Source organism: Cottoperca gobio, chromosome 9 (assembly GCF_900634415.1).
Source record: "Cottoperca gobio chromosome 9, fCotGob3.1, whole genome shotgun sequence".
In the NCBI taxonomy this organism is placed as follows: Eukaryota; Metazoa; Chordata; class Actinopteri; order Perciformes; family Bovichtidae; genus Cottoperca; species Cottoperca gobio.
This window is the reverse complement of record NC_041363.1, coordinates 4,473,456-4,491,837: the sequence shown is the minus strand read 5'-3', so window position 1 is coordinate 4,491,837 and position 18,382 is coordinate 4,473,456. Positions and strand designations below refer to the sequence as shown.

General features: G+C 46.4%; 1 protein-coding gene across 1 annotated transcript in view; it reads left to right on the top strand.

The window, feature by feature from the left end:
- The window catches only part of ncor2 (nuclear receptor corepressor 2), a 78,124-nt gene that overhangs the window by 55,892 nt on the left and 3,850 nt on the right, over positions 1-18,382 (top strand). Inside the window, 25 exon segments of the mRNA XM_029439017.1 lie at positions 2,690-2,832; positions 2,967-3,105; positions 3,694-4,114; positions 5,116-5,236; positions 5,728-5,976; positions 5,978-5,999; positions 6,892-6,939; positions 7,277-7,441; positions 7,863-7,999; positions 8,132-8,231; positions 8,380-8,484; positions 9,191-9,294; positions 11,276-11,426; positions 11,619-11,768; positions 11,915-12,007; positions 12,566-12,774; positions 12,860-13,207; positions 13,306-13,510; positions 13,827-14,078; positions 14,380-14,532; positions 14,616-14,876; positions 14,978-15,161; positions 15,242-15,738; positions 17,727-17,851; positions 18,195-18,370. Of these exon segments, the coding sequence (XP_029294877.1) occupies positions 2,690-2,832; positions 2,967-3,105; positions 3,694-4,114; positions 5,116-5,236; positions 5,728-5,976; positions 5,978-5,999; positions 6,892-6,939; positions 7,277-7,441; positions 7,863-7,999; positions 8,132-8,231; positions 8,380-8,484; positions 9,191-9,294; positions 11,276-11,426; positions 11,619-11,768; positions 11,915-12,007; positions 12,566-12,774; positions 12,860-13,207; positions 13,306-13,510; positions 13,827-14,078; positions 14,380-14,532; positions 14,616-14,876; positions 14,978-15,161; positions 15,242-15,738; positions 17,727-17,851; positions 18,195-18,370 (4,558 nt within the window).

Genomic DNA, 18,382 nt, shown 5'->3' with positions numbered 1-18,382 from the left:
AGGCCCAGCCCCGAAGAGCTTCCCGGCTGGCCCTCTAGAGATCAGACCGTCTGATACTGTTATCCACTGCAGGGCCACGAGACGACGGCTGGAGTGACAGGCATGTGACAGACAGGAACAACTACTTTCTGGCTGCACCAGGTGTTGATTGGACTTTCTCTGGGAGGAGCTAATGGGAATACACTATCCTGATTGGCTGTGAGGATACCACCTGCTTTAGTATCGCTGCTGCTGATTGGATGTTTGTTCCATGTGTGTTGCTCCAGCAACGAAGGCCTTTAGTCGACCAGAGCTGCTTAAGATTGTGCTTTCGATGCTTGCTTGTGATAGAACAAACTGGATGTAGTTAAAGGTCGTAACAAAGTGACCTTTGACTTTCAGGATATTGCTTCAGGTTCAGTGGGTGCAGCAAAGTGTTTGTCTTACTTGTTCGAATGCGTGTGTGTGATTTTATGCCACTGTTTGTGTGTTTGTTCGCCTGAGCACGTGTATGTTTTGTACGTACTCCAGGAGGGTGTCTGACTTGTAGGGCAGTCTCCCCCCTCCTCCCCTCTCCTGAGACGGCTGTAAAAGGTTAATAGGTGTGTCGGTCATGTGTCTCAGTCCTCTTGGAGCGAGTCAGGTCGGCCGCTTTTCTTTTCTTTCCTGGAGAAGCTTTCCTAGCGATGCCTTTTAGTGGCGGCGATGAATATTTTAGCAGAAAAACCTCTTCCACTTTAAAACTTGACAGGTTGTAGGTGCGCAGCGGCTTTTAGACACCAGCAGGTCTGACTTGAAGATCACCTTTGCTTGTTATGGAAGTTCTTTTTATACTGGCATTAATAAATTCTCAGCATCACAGTGAATATTATACGTCTTCTCACATCTGCTGTATGATGCACAGCTTTTCCCTTTTTAAAGATCAGTTGATATGTGTGACAGAAGATACTTTATCATATTTCGGTAGACATGTTTATATGCATCTTCGTATCTTAGTTACGAGTATCCCTGTACACGTACATAAATAGAGTGAATAATATCCGAGAAGTTAAACTTATAAACTACTAATAGACCAGCTTTTATTGCAGCTGTAAGTTATTAATGGCATTATTGGATAGAGCGTTGGTATCAGCCCTTCTGATTTATGACAGTGCTGTAAACAGCTGTCCTTTCCTCTCCTTTGGCTCGGACTTGCTTGTTGTCCTGCTGCCTCCATTAAGCGATGAGATGCAGAGACCTCTGAACCCATGTCCAAGGTTATCCCAGGAGGTGTTGGCTCTGTGCCTGTTAATAACAACCCCCCCCTCCTCCTCCCATCCCCTTTGAGAGGCTGTCCTGTTGCCAGGACCTGTCAAGCTGGCACAGGAAACAAGTGGGTGGTGTAAGCTAAGCCTCTTACAACACACACTGTTAATGAGCTGCCTTTAGCTAACAGCAGACTCTGGTGGGGGGGGAAACACCAGAGCAAATTCTACACTATCTCTCTTTCTCACTCACTTTCGTGTACACACCGACTGCTCTTAACCTCTCTTCTTTTAGCACACATGCACCGAGCGGTTGTGCGTATGTGTGCGTGTTTCATGACAGGTCGATATATCATCGCTCTGGCCCAGAGGGTGCCTGTAGACTCTTGTGTAAGGCACAATCATGTGGTTGACTGAGTAAAGGACCAGGGTTTCTTGGAACTGGGTCACATCAAAGTCAGTCAGAATATGACACTGAGTGACCCCAGTTGGGGGCGTTGGTGATGTCATTGGTATGACTGACGTTTCAGCCAACACACTACCTCTCTCTTATTCCATCACTCTGTATTTCTCTCGCTGTCTCTACTTAGGAAGCATATGGCGTCAAGCCACGCTGCTCCTGGAAGAGCGGGACAGTGTCTAGGCATGGGACGATATAAAAATGTTCATGTCCCGATTATCCTGGACAAAAATTAGATTCACGATGTTATCCAGATAATTATCAATATATGCTTTAAAACTCTTAAAATGGCACTGAAACGTACTGTAATCAAATAAGCATAACAAATGGGACATTAATACGACATTTTAAAATAAGGGCAGCCTGCATAAATAAAACAAATAATAAAAAAAGAAGCAACATTAAGAAGATAATTCCTGTATTAATAAAAGAATCCAGCTCTATGTTTCACTTCTCTACCATTATAGCTGCTCAATTCAATTTAATCCAACTTTATTAAACGACAAATGCAATTTGATTTTGGGCCAAGTAAGAACGGACAGAAAACAGACGTTGAAGTTGCTTCAGCTTTTTCAAGTTACTGGTGAAGGATATTCACGATCATCCCAATAAAGCCCGTTCACCGTAATCAGCTATATCGCCCCATCCCGAACTGCGTCCATGTTGCATTGTGAACTAAACTCCCAGGCTGTGCTACAGTTCTGACAGCTTTATGGAGACAGATGTTTATTGACTTGCCATAGAGAGACTTCCATACTGTGCACTTGAAGAGAATGTGGTTGGAGATATTGATGATGGTGTAAACCAGAAACAACCACTACATTTACAATCTTTACAACAAGTGCACTTTGTACAGCTTGAATCTTTTTTTTCACAACCGCATGGAGAATATCATTTGGTTTGGGAGTGGAGACGTCGTCATGAAACGACACGTTGTCAACCATGTTTGGCCGTCTTTGCTCTTGTCCTATTCTAATCCCTCTGCTTGTCCATCTGTTCATTCCAGGCCTTCTCCAGTATGGTAGGAATTGGTCCGCCATCGCCAAGATGGTGGGATCGAAAACCGTGTCACAGTGCAAGAACTTCTACTTCAACTACAAGAAGAGGCAGAAACTGGATGAGATTCTGCAGCAGCATAAAATGAAATCGGTACGCACCGGGACACTTTTTGTGAATCATTCGTGCTTCTTTGTACAACAAGATTGTTTCTGGTTTTCTTCTGGATCTGAAGATTGTTTGGTCACCAGGCTTTTTTTATTTAGTGTTTGTTTGTTTTGACCCAGGAGAAAGAGCGAAAGGCCCGCCGTAGGTGCAAAGCCCTGCAGAATGAGGAGACCAGTGTCCCGTATACAGCAGAGGAGGAGGAGATGGAGGGCTCAGGAGCCAGTGGCAATGAAGAGGAGGCCCCTGAAGATGGAGAAGGTACAGCACTCACAACTACCAAAATAAAAGTTTATCTTTTTGAGCATTATGAATCTTTAAAGGTAAAACATTAGAGACACCTCAATGTAATGCAGTTCAACACATATCGTTGAATGAATACCTCTGACTGTGTCGATCAAACGGGAACATTACCTTTGTAATGGCAGAATGAGGCTGAGCTGTTGTATTGGATTGCATTAGAGTGTAAATGTACACCTAATAAAATGGCCGCTGAGTGTATGTAATGTAAGCAGCTCACTGTTCGCTTGAAGAATCTTATTCTGCAATGACAAACATAAGAGCGTCCTGAAAATCCTGCTGTAGTTTGTTGATGGAAGTAGACTGTGTAGACTGCACTAGAGCGCTGAAGCCCCGGGGGATTTCGTCCATCATCCCAATTGGTTTTGTGTTGCTCCTTATTGTACAGTGAAACCTGATTAGGTAGAAGACTGGCACTGTGAAGAATCTGGTTTAGAAAGAGATGTGGGGGGGGGGGAGATAAATGAAATAGGAACAAAGAGATATAACACGATTTACAGTATTAGCCCGGTCTTGTCTTCTGATGGGTTTCCTTTTGTGCTCTGCAAGGTGGTGCCAACAACAGCTCTGACACAGAGAGCTTGCCCTCGCCACACTCATCAGAGGACAGCAAGGCTAAGGAGGAAGGCTCGAGCAGGTCAAAGGCCAGCTCCACCGCCGGGGACAAGGAGGCGTCCGGGTCAGACATGGGCCAGGGTGGAGATGAGAAACCTCCACTCAAGGAAGATGCAGAATCATCCATCAAGCAGGAGATAAAGACTGAGATAGGAGAGCCCAACAAAGAGCCAACACCACCCAGCGATGCCATAGATAAAAAACCTCCTACTGCAGAGATGGAGGAAGTAATAAGCTCCACCAAGAGCTCCAAGAAGGACCATCTACCTAAAACAGGTTCCCATGGGGACAGTGACTCTAGTGCCACTTGCAGCGCTGATGAAATGGAGGAGACAGACAACCCAGACAAGAACAGGTGAGAGCGTGTAGCAAGAGATACACTGGAAGTTGTATTGTGTTTTTAAAATATACAAATAATCTTGTTTTTGATTTATCAATGACATCGTTGGGCCTGCTCGAGATTATTAGTGTGAAAGGGCTTCTGGTTTCTGAGCAGTGGTTTGCTAGGTGTCCTACTTCTCTAGTCTACCACATCAGACATCAGAAGAACAGCAGCAATGGTTTTGAACTGTTATTAGTTGCCTAGCTACACTGTACAGCAGGGAAGCCATATTTGGCAAGCCACTTGTGTGTACACCGCAGGCTGCTCTTTTCTATCAACCAGAGATTTTATTTGTACTTTGTATGAATGAGAATATATATTTACTGTGTGTGTGTGTGTGTATATAATATATATATATATATAAATACACCCACATATATATCAAATGGGTGTCAAAGTGCGTGGGAGGAGTGATTAGTTTTGTTTGCACGGTATTTGTTCAATTTTTTCCATGACAGCAGACTGCATGTACTGGCAGAGCCGGGGGAAAAGCTGCCCTCTCTGCCAAAGCAAACAAAGGGATAGTGTGTGTGTGTGTGTGTGTGTGTGCGCACTTTGGTGTTGTTGTGCACCAAAGTGTGTGTCCGACTGTGATTCAGAGTGTATTGTGTGCTTGCGACAGATGTGTGAGACATGGATATGGATTTTTACTCGTAATTCGTTTCCACCGTCGGCTCTGTCAACACACATCCTACATATATCCCACGCGTACACACATATCCCATGTATTCTTTTTCACTTATATGAATACTTAAATACCTTGTTTAAGCGAGGCAGCGTGTGTGACTGTGTGTGTCTCTTGTGGGCTGGCATGTGGGAAGGAAACACAATCAGAACCTCTGAGGTGTTTTTCTTTTTCTAGAAAGGAATAAATCTAATGCAATGTTGTATTTGAGCTCAAGTGGGCAAAGCGAATAAGATAAAGCACTAACCTTTTTCTGTGTGTGTGTGTGTGTGTGTGTGTGTGTGTGTAGAATAACTTCTCCACGGCCAAGTCTCCTGAACTACGCTCATGATGGAGTGATATCCTCCGCAATGCAGAAGCCCATGGACCTGAAACAGCTCAAGCAGAGGGCTGCTGCTATTCCACCTATTGTGAGTCACTAGTTCCACGTTGTGGGTCTCTGTGTGTGTGTTTTTAATGGTTCCCCTCATACATCACACAACAGTTATGTGAAGAGCATATCAGGCTCCGGAAAGTGTCTTTGACCCAGGTAGTGTTTTTGTAACAGAAAACTGATTTGACTCACACTACACACACACATACACACACTCTTCCACTGCAGTGGTATCAATGCTATCCAGGTCACTCTGCGTACAGAGATAACAGTATAGCAGGTGAAATTGGTAAGTCATATCTGTATAAAATAAACCAGCCAGATGGAAGATGATGGGCGAGATTGCTTTGTGGAGAAGAAATGAGATCCCTTTAGCTTACCAGGAAACAAGAGATGTTCATTTGCTATCATGTTTATCAGATACCGTTTGTGGCTAACCATATGTCAAATGCCAGATACGAGTGGGCACGTGTTACATATGCGGTGTGATTATAACCTTCATTTCTTTTCCTCTCATCCTGTGCGTAGATGCCAGATGCCTCCATGCAGGGCGGTCTGCGGAGTGGAGGTGGCAAGTCACTGCTGCCCCCCCATGCTCTAGCTTTGTACCAGCAACAGATCACCATGGCTCATGGGGAGTCCTCTCAGGACATCAAAATGCAGCAGCAGCAGCAGCAGCTCTCAGGCCAGCCGGGCAAGCAGCAGCCTTACAACTTGCAGGCAGAAAGAGACAGAGAGGCTCTTCACAGCAGCAGTCCTCGTATTCGCCCGCGCAGCCCCTTCCACCAGCGACAAGGATGGTACGCACACCTCCATCACGACAGAAAGAAAACTACCTTTTGTTTCTTATCAAATCAAAGTAGCTGATAAATCACCAGAGTGTCCCGTCGCTGTCAGACAGTATTTAGACACGTTTATGATGTTTTGTACAAATATAGGAACCCCTCTCACAATTTCCAGCATTTGTCTTTTTCCCCATGCCGTAGTTTTCTTTGCTGCACGATCCCTAATGTTTCTCTTCTGTAGGCCGTGTGTACGTGTGTGTATAACACGGTACATTGCTAAAGTTGGATAAATGGAATCATGAGAAGAAGACCGACAATGTAAACGAGGGATCCTGAAAGGTTCAAAAAGAAAATGGAGGTTAACGAAATTGCTGCACATTAATGCGGTTTTAGGAGCATTTGATCTAGTTTTACTTAGTTGGTCCGCGCCACGTGCTGTAACCTTGAGTCTGCGTTCTCTAGTGTTTAGGGTGTTCAAGTGTTTCTGGGACACTCGTGGAGAGGGAACTGATAAATGATCTGATATCGCTATTGACCCAGAAGGGAATATAGTCTAGTTCATTGCACTGTGAAGGTGTGGAATGTGAATCTGAGCGCAGAGGAAGACTCTTAGCAACACTCCTGACGAAGACCGGTCTTCTGTAACCAACTGGGCGCAGCAGCTGTGAACAGCGGCCACTTCTTCATGCATTTTGTTAGCAAAGAAAAAGGCTTAAAAAGCTCTTTTTATAGAGTGCCTGACACAGAGGCAGGTGTACATATTTACTAGCATGTGGCTGTTGGCTAAAACAAAAGTCACACCATGTTGTAATAGTAGTAAAGTGTTAATGTAGTTAGTGCAGCTTTTTGTGTGAGAGAGGAAAATCTGTGAGGTGCGATGATCTGTGGTGTGTTTGTGTCCCTTCAGAGCTGGAAGGCAACGAGAGGTGGTTACTGACCCTCCTGCAGGGATTAAGTAGGTTCACCCCTTGCCACACCATTCCCTTTTTTAATTACACCTTAACCACACTGCAGGGTGATCACCTCCTCTGTTAGATTTTTACTGTGTGTACAATAAATATTAGCAGCAGCTTGTTGTGTATGTTGGCGTATTAATTCAGTGTTGTTATCACTCTGGCTGGGAAGTGGCGTGAGGGGTTCTATGTGCTCATAGACAACAATCACATTGGTGTTGATGACAATTGTTGTTGTCGACAACAGTGAGCGGCTGCTGCAGGACAGCTTCTTGGATTAGTGGAGGTCTGCCTGAGTGTTGAGCCTTTTGGTCCTGACTTTGTGTGTTGTTGTTGCAGAAAAGTCCCGGGCTTTCTCTCCGCACGGCGAAGCCAAGAAGCAGGCACTGGGCCCTGATGACCTGAGGACCTCCAACTTGGGTCGACCTGTTCTCTCCCCCTATCCCATGTCCCCACGAGACATGGTCAAGATCAGTCACGACCAGCACCTGCTCCACTTCAACTGTGAGTCTCAGTTTCAGAGTTCATTTTGGCAGCTATTTTAGATGAGAATATGAAGCCAACACCAATCATTTAATCAAACTTATTTCAGATTAGGTTTCATCTTATCATTATCTGATATCTCCTGGCCAGAGAGCCAATCTGCACTGCCCAACATGCAAACATGTGTTAATCAATCACCTGAACCCGACCTGCAAAGCACAAACGTTATGCATCACAGTAGCACCGTTGTGACGACTGTTAAAACTCGTTATCGTGTCGTCTGTCATGGAAAAAGGTTGTTGACAAACATATTTAGTTATAGTTTTCGTTAACTGCTCTGTACTACCTTTTATATTCTTAACACGCCTCAGTTGTAAAATGTATCGTATACTGTGTTACGGTAGCTTTGAACAAAACCTCCATAATCTCTCCTGCCTTCCAGCGTTCCAGCAAACAGGCCACCCCTCACTCCCCAATCTGCCCCAGGACAGTGGAAGGCTCGCAGCAGTGAGACCCCTCACGATGCCGGAGCCTCCGCCTCTCATTTCCTCCAACAAGCCGGGAGGCTCCATCACACAGGTAAAGCCCCACACGCATAGTCACAGACGTTATTATCGTTTGTAAAAAAATAAATACAATCTTAGTAACAAACTTGGATATTTCGCGACAATATCAAAAAATACCACGATGACCTAATACTCGTTTCTTCAGGGCACTCCAGTGCAGTTGCACAGCCCAGCTCACGGGTTGGACCACGGGAAGATGACCCCCACACAGATGGGGTTGTCTTGGATAGATCAGAGGAAAGTGGGTGAGTGAAATTGCGGAGGGACTAATGCACTTCAATTTTCCTTTCCTGTAATTTGGCATCCACTTCTGTCATCCGCATAGACACGTCTCCTCATTACCGTCTCTCTGTGTGTCCCTTTCTTTTCCCCGAACTCTTCCGCACCACACAGGAGGTCCTTTCCCCGTGATAAAGCAGGAGCAGTTGTCCCCTCGCAGCTCGTCCTCTCAGGCCGACAGCATGTCCACACAGGGGTCGCCTCATGATTCTGGACGTGGTGGGTGTCTTTTTATTTGCTTTCCTTATACAGTAAAGTGATTTTGGTGCCTTGTTCCTGCATTTCTCCTCATTCTCATAGTGGGTGAAGCGTGTCTTGGACAATATTTCCACTCGTTCCAGGTTTGCATCACAGATCGATTTGAAACCGATTACATTTCGAATAATGAAGTCAAATCATGAGTTTCCCCACATGTGTTTGTTCAGCACTGTCATGCTGAAAAGATTAACCTCCTCAGCATGACAGTGACCTGAGGCAAACACAGCAAGGACCACACTGGAGGGACTTTGGGACAAGTCTCTAAACGTACTTGAGCGGCCCAGACTAAATCTCAATTGTAAATCGGTGGGGAGTTAAGTGAAGCTCATCTAATCTGAAAGAGCTCGAGAGGATGTGACGAATTGGAGAAACTGCATGTGTGCAAAGCTACTAGATGCAAACTCAAGAAGACTGAAAGCTGTAATTACTGCCAGGAGTGCCTCAACACAGTTTTCACTCTTACATCAGTCGTGTTTAGACCAAAAATAAGAATTAAAAAGTATACGGTAAATACATTTAAGACTGCAGACGCTGATCAAAACCACCTGTAGCTTTGATTGCACCCATGCTCCCAGGCTTTTACATGCACACTTCTTTTCCCAATGACAGTTTGCATCGTGTTCCACTTCAACTACTCTTAACACTTCTTTTCTTTCTACATTCACAGGTTCTATTCCAGCTGTGCAGGGGGGTAGTATCACTAAGGGCATCCCAGGGCCCAGAATGCATCCAGATTCCCCAATCTCCTACCGAGGGGGCTCCATCACCCAGGTGAGCTCAGAACAGCAGAATGTTTCGACGGAGGGAGTCCTTCCTGTTTCTCTTCAGAATATTCTCAGGCTGCTAATCTAAAGATAATCCCCCCACCACTATGTGTAACAGAATCCCCTAAATGTGCAGTGTGTTATCGCTGTGTAGGGTGTGGCAATCCTAATGTGGGCGTTATGAATATTCTGCTGACAGTGTTCACATTTGTGCATTACGACAGACAACTGGCACACAGCTCTCTTCCCTTTTTATATGGAGAACCTCTGAACAACCTCTGAAATTGATTTAAATTAGGCAGTTTAAAAATGATCTAGTGTCAATGAACCTTTATGCAGGTTTAGGAGAGACTTGTTATTATATATAATATTATATTTGGCCAAGTGTTTCCTCTTAGATCACTGTGCAGGCAGGTTAATGCCATTTGCCTCGACATGAGGCCGTTGGTTGTGAATAGTGAACTGAAACTGACTGTGTGAAGGTTCATGGCGGTAACACGGCTGGTACACAGACTGGCTGGTATTTTTCATTTCCCGCATTTCTGATGGTTAACACTCATTTTCGCCCAAATCGATTCTGTCATTTGGCCCGTAGTGTTTAAAGCCACGTCCGTCAAACTAGCAGTGAAACTGGGCTTTGTGTACTTATGATAAAAGAGAGAACAGATGCTGCTGTGACATAACGGCAGCGCAGAGTGTCACTGTCATCCGAGCAGGCTTTCAGAATTCCAGGAATATTCAAGGTAGAGACTTTCCATGGGAATACAATTGAAATATAGGGGTTATCTGCTCAGGGCAGGATGTATTAACCATGTTATATGCAAACTAATCCTTTCAACCATATCATCAGCAGACGTAATCCATTCATTTGCTTAATAAATCCATTCATTTGTCTAATGCATACCGTGTGAAATGTGCCATGTGGTGAGTTTTGGCGTGTTAACTCATAGGGAACGGTGCTACAAGTTGGGCTGTGTGCAAACTTAGGGTTTAAAATGAACTCAATGAATATTCAATAAAGAATGAATGAGTAGACGGTGCTGCTGAAGGCTCACAATGCAATTAAACGGCCTTACTTTTAACCGAAACGTGCATTGTACTGTTTTTTTAAAGTTAATTCCCCCCTCCCTTTGCAACCCTGCACCCTAGCAACATGTACACTCTGTTCCCTTTTTTATTTATTTTCTTCTGGATAAACCCAGTCATTGATACGCTCACTGTAATATCACATCCAACTGGCATACAAGAGGAAACGAGGGTTGAGGGAGCTGTTATCCACCATGATGGATTAGATAAAGCATAATCGGTGCCGTTGTCAAGGGACGGCTCATTTGTTTGTTAAGCTCGCAGCTAGATAAGCACCCAGATAATGGCAATGTTGCACTTTTTTTAGGGAGTAGATGAGGACTGCTTTGGCCAGTGCCACCTGATCCTGTAAACATAACCCCTCCAGTGTAGCCTTCAACAGTGTCTTCTTGGAAAAGCTGCAACCAATAGACAAGAAATGTGATCTCAGGCACACAGTGTCTCCCACTCAACCGCCCACCCCGCTCTCTCGCTGCTGACATGTGACTCATACTCAGGGTACGAGTGATGTGACTCAAGGTTTTAACTAAGCCTGCTGTCATTTATTGTTGCACCTCCGCTTCTTCAGAGAGCACTACTTGGTATGCACTACACAGCTGTGTTTGTTTTGCTTGTTTGATATTTATTTTATTTGGATCAGTGTCACCATTGTAGCAAACACACTCAACGATCCTTAAAGTAGAAAAACAAAGACTATTCCCAGTCTCTGACACTGGTCAGCTCTACCATAATACTATAAAGGAGGAGCCTGTTGGGAGTGCCACATAGCCCGGTGCTGCCTGGCTGGATTTTGTGTGACGTTGATCCTTGCCACGATTTGAAACTTAGGCTTTTCCTTAAGAACAGCCACTTCTGCACAAGGACATGGTAAAGTGCAGGTGTGTCTCCTCTCTTCGCCACAGGGGACACCGGCTGACGTGCTGTATAAGGGAACCATCACCCGTCTGATCACAGAGGACAGCGCTAGCCGAGCTGAGAGGGAACGGGATGAGGCGCTGTCCAAAGGCCATGTGGTCTATGAAGGCATCAGTGGGCACATTCTCACTTATGACCGTGAGTACATCAGTTTGGCTGCACTATATTTTACGATTTACTTTCACGCATGTCGTAGAACAAGACGTTGTAATATCTTAACCTTGTTTTAACCACAGACCTTATGTCAGGCACAAAATGCAAACTCATTTCCAGGTCGTAGGACTCCTGCAGCACGCCATTAGATCTCTAAACTAAGACTGTCCTTTGTAGGCCCAGCTTCTCAGACCCCTAAAGATGAGGGCCGAGGCCTCGGGCAATCTGGGGAACTTCTAGGCCTGAAGCGTCCTTATGACATTATGGAGGGCGGCATCTCTAGAGGTCTGCCTATGAGGGATTCACTGTCTGCTGCCAACTGTGAAGGTGAGAGACCCTCTGCCACCCCACACAGGGCTGCTGGATAAACGCCTGTTTCACCCTCGTTTAATCACAACTCTCATTATTGACTGAAGAACTCATTCACCACAGTGTTACATGTCACTGCTCTTCCCCCCCCCCCCCTACCTCAGGTCTGATTGGTCGAGCCATGCCTCATGATAGGGACAGTCCACACCACGCACCTTACAAGGATGCTCATCACATCCGTGGCTCCATCTCACAAGGTAGGACTCTCATTCCCCTTTGCTGGGAGACTTTTATTTTATACTTCACTGGGCTGTGTTTCTGGTAAAAACCTTAATATCATCATTTATGTCTAAATCTAATCTCTGGCTGAATGTACATTTAGGAAAGATTTGTGTGTTTTCTGATGACACTGGAGGAGAAACAGGCTGACATTGTTTTACCAATCACAGTTTGAGGGGGTGAAGTATGCATAGCAGATCAAAGTGACATATATATATACATAACACAGCTTTTCTCTTGTGCCCGTTTACCAGAACTCACCCCCCTGCTGGCATGTTTATATTCAGATTTATCTGGTTACTGTAAAGTCAGATAACCATCTTGTCTCATCCTGCCAAGAGATAGTAGTGGGTGACGCTGCTCTCAGAACCCCTGCTGGTTCAGCTGATCTGATATAATACTGTCAGAATCATTCTTACTGTCTTTCCTGTCTGTTTCTCCATTACTCGGTACCATTCTGGGGGGGGGGAATAAATATGCTGCCCACTGTTGTTAAAAGAAGAAATATGATTGACGTGATTTAAATGTGCTTCCAGGTATACCTCGTCATCTGGACCCTCAAGATGGCTACCTGAGGAGGGAGGCTAAGCAGATGAAAAGAGAGGGCTCCCCACCCCGCGGGCCCGGTTCTCTTTCCGACCCAATGAAGGGCATGGTGCCTACGGTGAAGGAGGGTGGGCGCTCAATCCACCTCATTCCCAGGGAGGAGCTCAGACAGCCTGGCAAGGAGGGCATCATAGCACAGGTACAGACACGCAGAGGACGTTCAATCCTTGATGTTTGGCCCTCTCTACACTTAACTGATTAATTCCTGTCGTGCTTCTCTTCAGGGAACACCCATGAAGCAGGAAGCAGCTGGTTCAGGGAAACGTCATGATGTCCGCTCCATTATAGCCAGTTCACCACGTTCCTACCACAATGCACCCTCCCACATGGAGAGGAGCCGCTACGAAGAGGCACCAAAAGGCCGGCCCAGTGCCGTGGTCAGTACAGCCAGCACTATCGCCCGCTCTTCTCCCCTTACACTAGGGTCAGAGCAGGGAAGCAAGTCCCATCATAGTCCAGTGGGCTACGAGGACAAAGCCGCCTTAAGAGCCCCTTACCCTGGGACTTCGCATCGTGGCTCCCCTCTGTCCAGGGAGGCAAGCCAAAGGCAGCATGATGGTGGGTCTCATACAGTCCAAACAGCTGACATGTCTAAGAACAAGATGGTTCATCCTTTACTCCACCAAGGCTGCACATTTAAAGGATTTTTGTTTCCTTGTTTTTGCTCCAGGTTCCAGGTAAGAATCCGCCTCAGGAGCGTAAATCCACACCGACCCCCAGGGAAATGAATGCCACCAAATCACCACTCCAAGGTGTTCCAGATCAACAGACCTATGAGCGTCTGCTGCAGGGTCTTGGGGCTGCAGAAGTGTACCGTCAAATCCCCATAGCCTTCGATCCTGCGTCGCTGCCCCGTGGCATCCCCATTGACCCAGGTACATCCACAGTCATGTTCTCAGGTGGTGTCACTTCTTCTCACCTGATCAAACCTCTGCTACATCGAGGGTGGGCTGGGTCTACCGCAAGATGCTGCCTTGCCTTTTATTGAGGCCTTTGTGTTGGTGCAGCGAGAGTGTGTTCAGAAAAGCAGTTGTCCAGCCTGACACGTGAAGAGAGGAACATATTAATCAAGCCCCGTCTGTACTCGCCCACACAGTCCTGAGAAGACGTCTGATTAATACACGTGAAAACATTTTGATTTGTAATTATATCCAATATGAATGACAGACATTTCTTCCTCTTCATACACAGCCGCCTACTACTTGCCTCGCCACCTAGCGCCCAACCCGGCGTACCCTCATCCCTACCCCTACCTCATCCGTGGCTTTCCCGACACTGCGGCCCTGGAGAACCGCCAGACGCTGCTCAATGACTACATCACCTCGCAGCAGATGCACCAGTGGCCTGCAGCTGCTGCCATGGCCGCCCAGCGCTCAGACCTGCTGAGGGGCCTTACTCCACGAGACCAGCCTCTTCCTATGCCCTACTCTGCGGCCCCACGTGGTAAGGCTGACCTGACAACACGCACACTAACTGATATTTGTCTTGGGTTGTGTTCTTTTAAAGGTGTTAATGTCAACAGCACAACTGTAAACTCTCGCAGCACAGACATCACACGAGCTTCACCTTCAGACGGAGCTGAACAGTATTCTCCTGTTTTAGTGCTTTGTAATCGTTGAGAAGTTGGTTGTTTTAGTATTAGACTATTCATCACATTATATGATAGCGTGTGATGTGGACGCAGTGTTTATTGCGAGCAGCTATCGGGGTTCTTCTTTAACCTCCTTCTATTTGTGTCCCCTAGGGATCATCGATCTTTCTCAGGTGCCACACTTACCTGTCCTGGTCCCTCCCTCTGCTGGGGCAGCCGGCTCCCCGATGGATCGCATCACTTACATCCCCGGGGGAAGCACCGCCTTCCCTGGCAGGCCTTACACCACCTCTCCCATCTCACCTGGTACAGTTCAGTTCGCACGAGAAAACTCGCCTGCAGATCGAATCTTCTGGTTTTTCTAACCTTTCTTTGTTTCTTCTGTACAGTTGGGTCCTCGCACATGAACAAGATGCAAGGTGCACCTTCAGAGCGCGAGCGTGAAAGAGACCGCGACCGTGACAGAGAGAGGGAGAGGGACCGGGAGAGGGACAGAGAGCGGGAGAGAGAGAGGGAGCGTGACCGTGAACGCGACCGAGAACGAGAGCGGGAGAGAGACCGCGAGAGGGAGAGGGACCGGGACAGAGAGAGAGACAGAGAGAAGGGCGGGTCTCTTGGAAATGTGGAGCATGCCCCCATCTGGAGACCAGGTGTGAAGCAGATCGTGTTTATCATCTTCATGTGCAAGTTAAAAGCAACTGGCAGCCCAATGTAGTTTGTGAAATGAAATGAATCTCTTGGTGCCTCTCAGGGACGGAGCACAGCTTGGCGAGCAGTAGCAGCAGCGTGAGACCTTCCTCCCAACCGTACATCCACCAGCACTCCCCAGTGTCCCCTCGCCCCCAGGAGAACGTGCAGCAGAGGCCAAGTGTCCTGCACAACACTGGGGGAAAGACTCTTTCTGTCAGCGAACACCCCAGCTCTTCTGTGTTTCGGTTAGTTCCGTTTTGTGTTCAGAGCAAGGAGAACATTGTTTTTTGTTTGTTTACTAAGTGTGCTTTGTTTGGCCTGCCAGGTCCATGTCCTCAGGGCCGGCCCGCTACCAAGGTTACCCTGGCCACCTCCAAAGGACAGGTGTGCCCCCTGAGGCCTACCCACCTGCCATGGACTCAAATATAGGCAAAGAGCAGAGTCGCGATGGAGGCAAGAACCGGAGCGGTCTACCCAAGCACATGCAGGACCAGCACGGGCCCTCCAGTAAATCTGACCCCAAGCTGTCCTGCCCCAGCCCAGGAGGAATGTACCAAGGTTCCTATCCCTCGGCTTCAGGCCGGCCCCAGCACCTGCTGCCTCCCCAGTCGGATAACCCTCCTGGCCGTGGAGAAGGCGGTACACCTAGTAGGGAAAAGACTCAAAACAAACAGATGTCCATTCAGGAACAAGAGCTCCGAGCACTCGGTAAGACCACCATGACTGCGGCCAACTTCATAAACGCGATTATTATGCGTCAAATTTCTTGTGAAACGGGGATGGCAGAGACGGGCTCGCTTGTTGCCAGCAGCGCCACTGATGGTAAGACGCTTTGGATCCCAGGGTCCCCCTCATCACCCAGACCCTCCCCGTCAGTCTGTGGCCTATTGCACGCTGTGGTGGTTGGCATTATCAAATCAGCCCAATTCATTTACATTTTATTTTCCTTCAATGCTATACTTTTGCTTTTTTTCCAGTTGTATTATTAGTTTTTCTTCACAAACTTAAAGGCCACCATGGGTGCCATCTGGAAAACTAAACTTCTAGCCGGTCCAAATTGGACCTGGGATTAAATGAGAAGAGGCGTTAATACAATATTAATGGCTAACAACATATTTAATTTTCCATGAAGAAGATCCTAGGTGTCCTTTAAGGTGTAATTTAAAGATAGCTGAAGATGTTGGGACATTAAGGCAGAACATCCTTCGCTGCTTAATTTTCATTTTCTTTTCGTAGAGGATGTGAATTTAACATGTGGCCCCCCCCCCCCTCCTCCCTCCCATTCGGCTGCTTACAGAATATTTCACCACATGCAAGTGGGCATGGCGAGAATATTTTAGACACTTGAAAGGCATTTCACGGCAGGAGGCTCTTCTATCCCATGTTAAACGAGGCTGCCTGTAACTCAAACACTTTAATCACTTTATACATGCGGGGGCTCACTGCTGCATGTCCTGTAGATGTTCAGAAGCGTGTTAAAACACTGCTGGGCACTGCTTTGGACAACGACCACATGTAACCCAGAGGACTAAAGGGAAGAAGAGATTTAGTGACGCTCCCTTTTTTTGTTAGATGCATTGAAAGCCTTACCAACCACCAAACTGACGCTCCCTGGGGTCCCAGGCGCACTGTGGCACAGGAGGAGGGTGGGAAAGGGGAGGGGCGTGGGGAGAGGGGTTCTGCAGCTTCTGCCCCCCCCAAATCTCTGCATGTTCCTATTTATGGCTCACTGTAATTTATGCTGATTATTTTTATTTAATTTTTTTCCACACATGCCAAACGCTCAACACATCTCTCTCAATCAAACCTCGGGGAGTTTGTCCGTCATTTGGAATGTGATTTTGTTTTCTGCTGTAGAGCAATGTGTCACGTGTATTACAAGCCTGTAGGGCGGGTGACAACTGCATGTGTGTTGTGAGGTTAATTCAAAAATAAGAAGTCAACAGGAAGCATGCATTTCAACACAGACAAGACCGCCACACAGACTTATTGATGTTGCTATGCATTCACAAACTAGTAGACAGGGCCACGAGGGAAATGCTGGCTATTGTACGCTTTTTGTTGACATGAACCCAGAGTCTCTTCTGTCGTTGCTAGCTAACAACAAAAACCACAGCATCCTGTCCCTTTAGGGGACTCGTCCTCTCTGGGAGTCCATACAGTCAGTGCTGCCCCCCGCGCTCAATTTACGTCATCCACTCCTGAGATTAATACTGTAGTGCAAGACTTGAAATAGGCTCCTAGGCTCCCACACAATGGTTCGATAATGAGTTCCTATGTTCATGGCTAACCATGAATGGGTCTTAGTTAGTATTCATAGCATACATTACATGCATTTGTATTCTGCTGGTCTCTAAGGCATTTTCTTTTTTCTTTTTTTAATCTGTTCAGAGTGGAAACACAGGGTCTTGAGTGCGTCTATTATAAAGTGACTTTCTGTGACTCTTCATTTATGAGTCACTGATGCAAAGCCAGTTCAGTAGTAGCATTATTTCTGGTCACAGTTAGGCCTGCTTGGTCTGCATGCATTATATATATATCAGCCTAAAGGTCTGAAGTAGCTTGTCACACACTTGTCACATAGTAGGAAAGCTTTGAGCGTTCATGTGCAGATGCTACATGAAATGTTTAAACTGCACAACCATCTTGTTCCTGATTATGCACGTTCTCATTAGCACATGTTTAGAGATCTTGAGATGCGTCTCCTTGGACTAAAAACGAAACTAACTTTTACCCATGTGTGGATGTGATTTGTGCCTCTTGATGTGTGTGTGTGCGTTTGTGTGTGCATATTGGTGTTTCCTCAACAGCTCAACAGAAGATGGAGCCACACGGTCTGTACCGTCCTCCGTCTGAGGAGAGACTGTCCCCAGGCCAACAGCCCTCGTCCCCCTTAGTTAAAGGCAGGGTGGTCACCCTGGCTCAGCACATCAGTGTAAGTTCTCTCAGCCACTGCGTTACAAAAGGGACAATAACAGATCAACTAATATAGCTTAATATTTATGTAGCACGTTTCCTAAGTGGTTTTACACTGCTGAACAAAACAAACCTCCTTTACCAGCTGGTAATTATATATATATATATATATATATATATATATATATATATATATTAATGAATCAATAATAATACAGGTATAACATATCTTACTCTGAGTCATTTTACTTTGTTCTTCAAGTACATGTTGATGCTCGTACTTTTTCTTATTTTAAACTTTGTCCTCCACTGCCGTACGATGTTGTCACATTTCTGACGGGGATGTGTCTTCACGTAACCAGGAGGTGATAACTAAAGACTACACCAGGCAGAGCCAGCAGCAGCAAAGCTACCATGGCTCTCCTGTCCTGGACTTAACTCGCCCCCCCAGTGCCTCCCAGCTCCCCCCGACCTCACAGGACTCTGCCCAAGGGTCCCGATATCCAGAGGGCCATGGCGGAGAACGCAACAGAGACCGGTAGGAATCAGT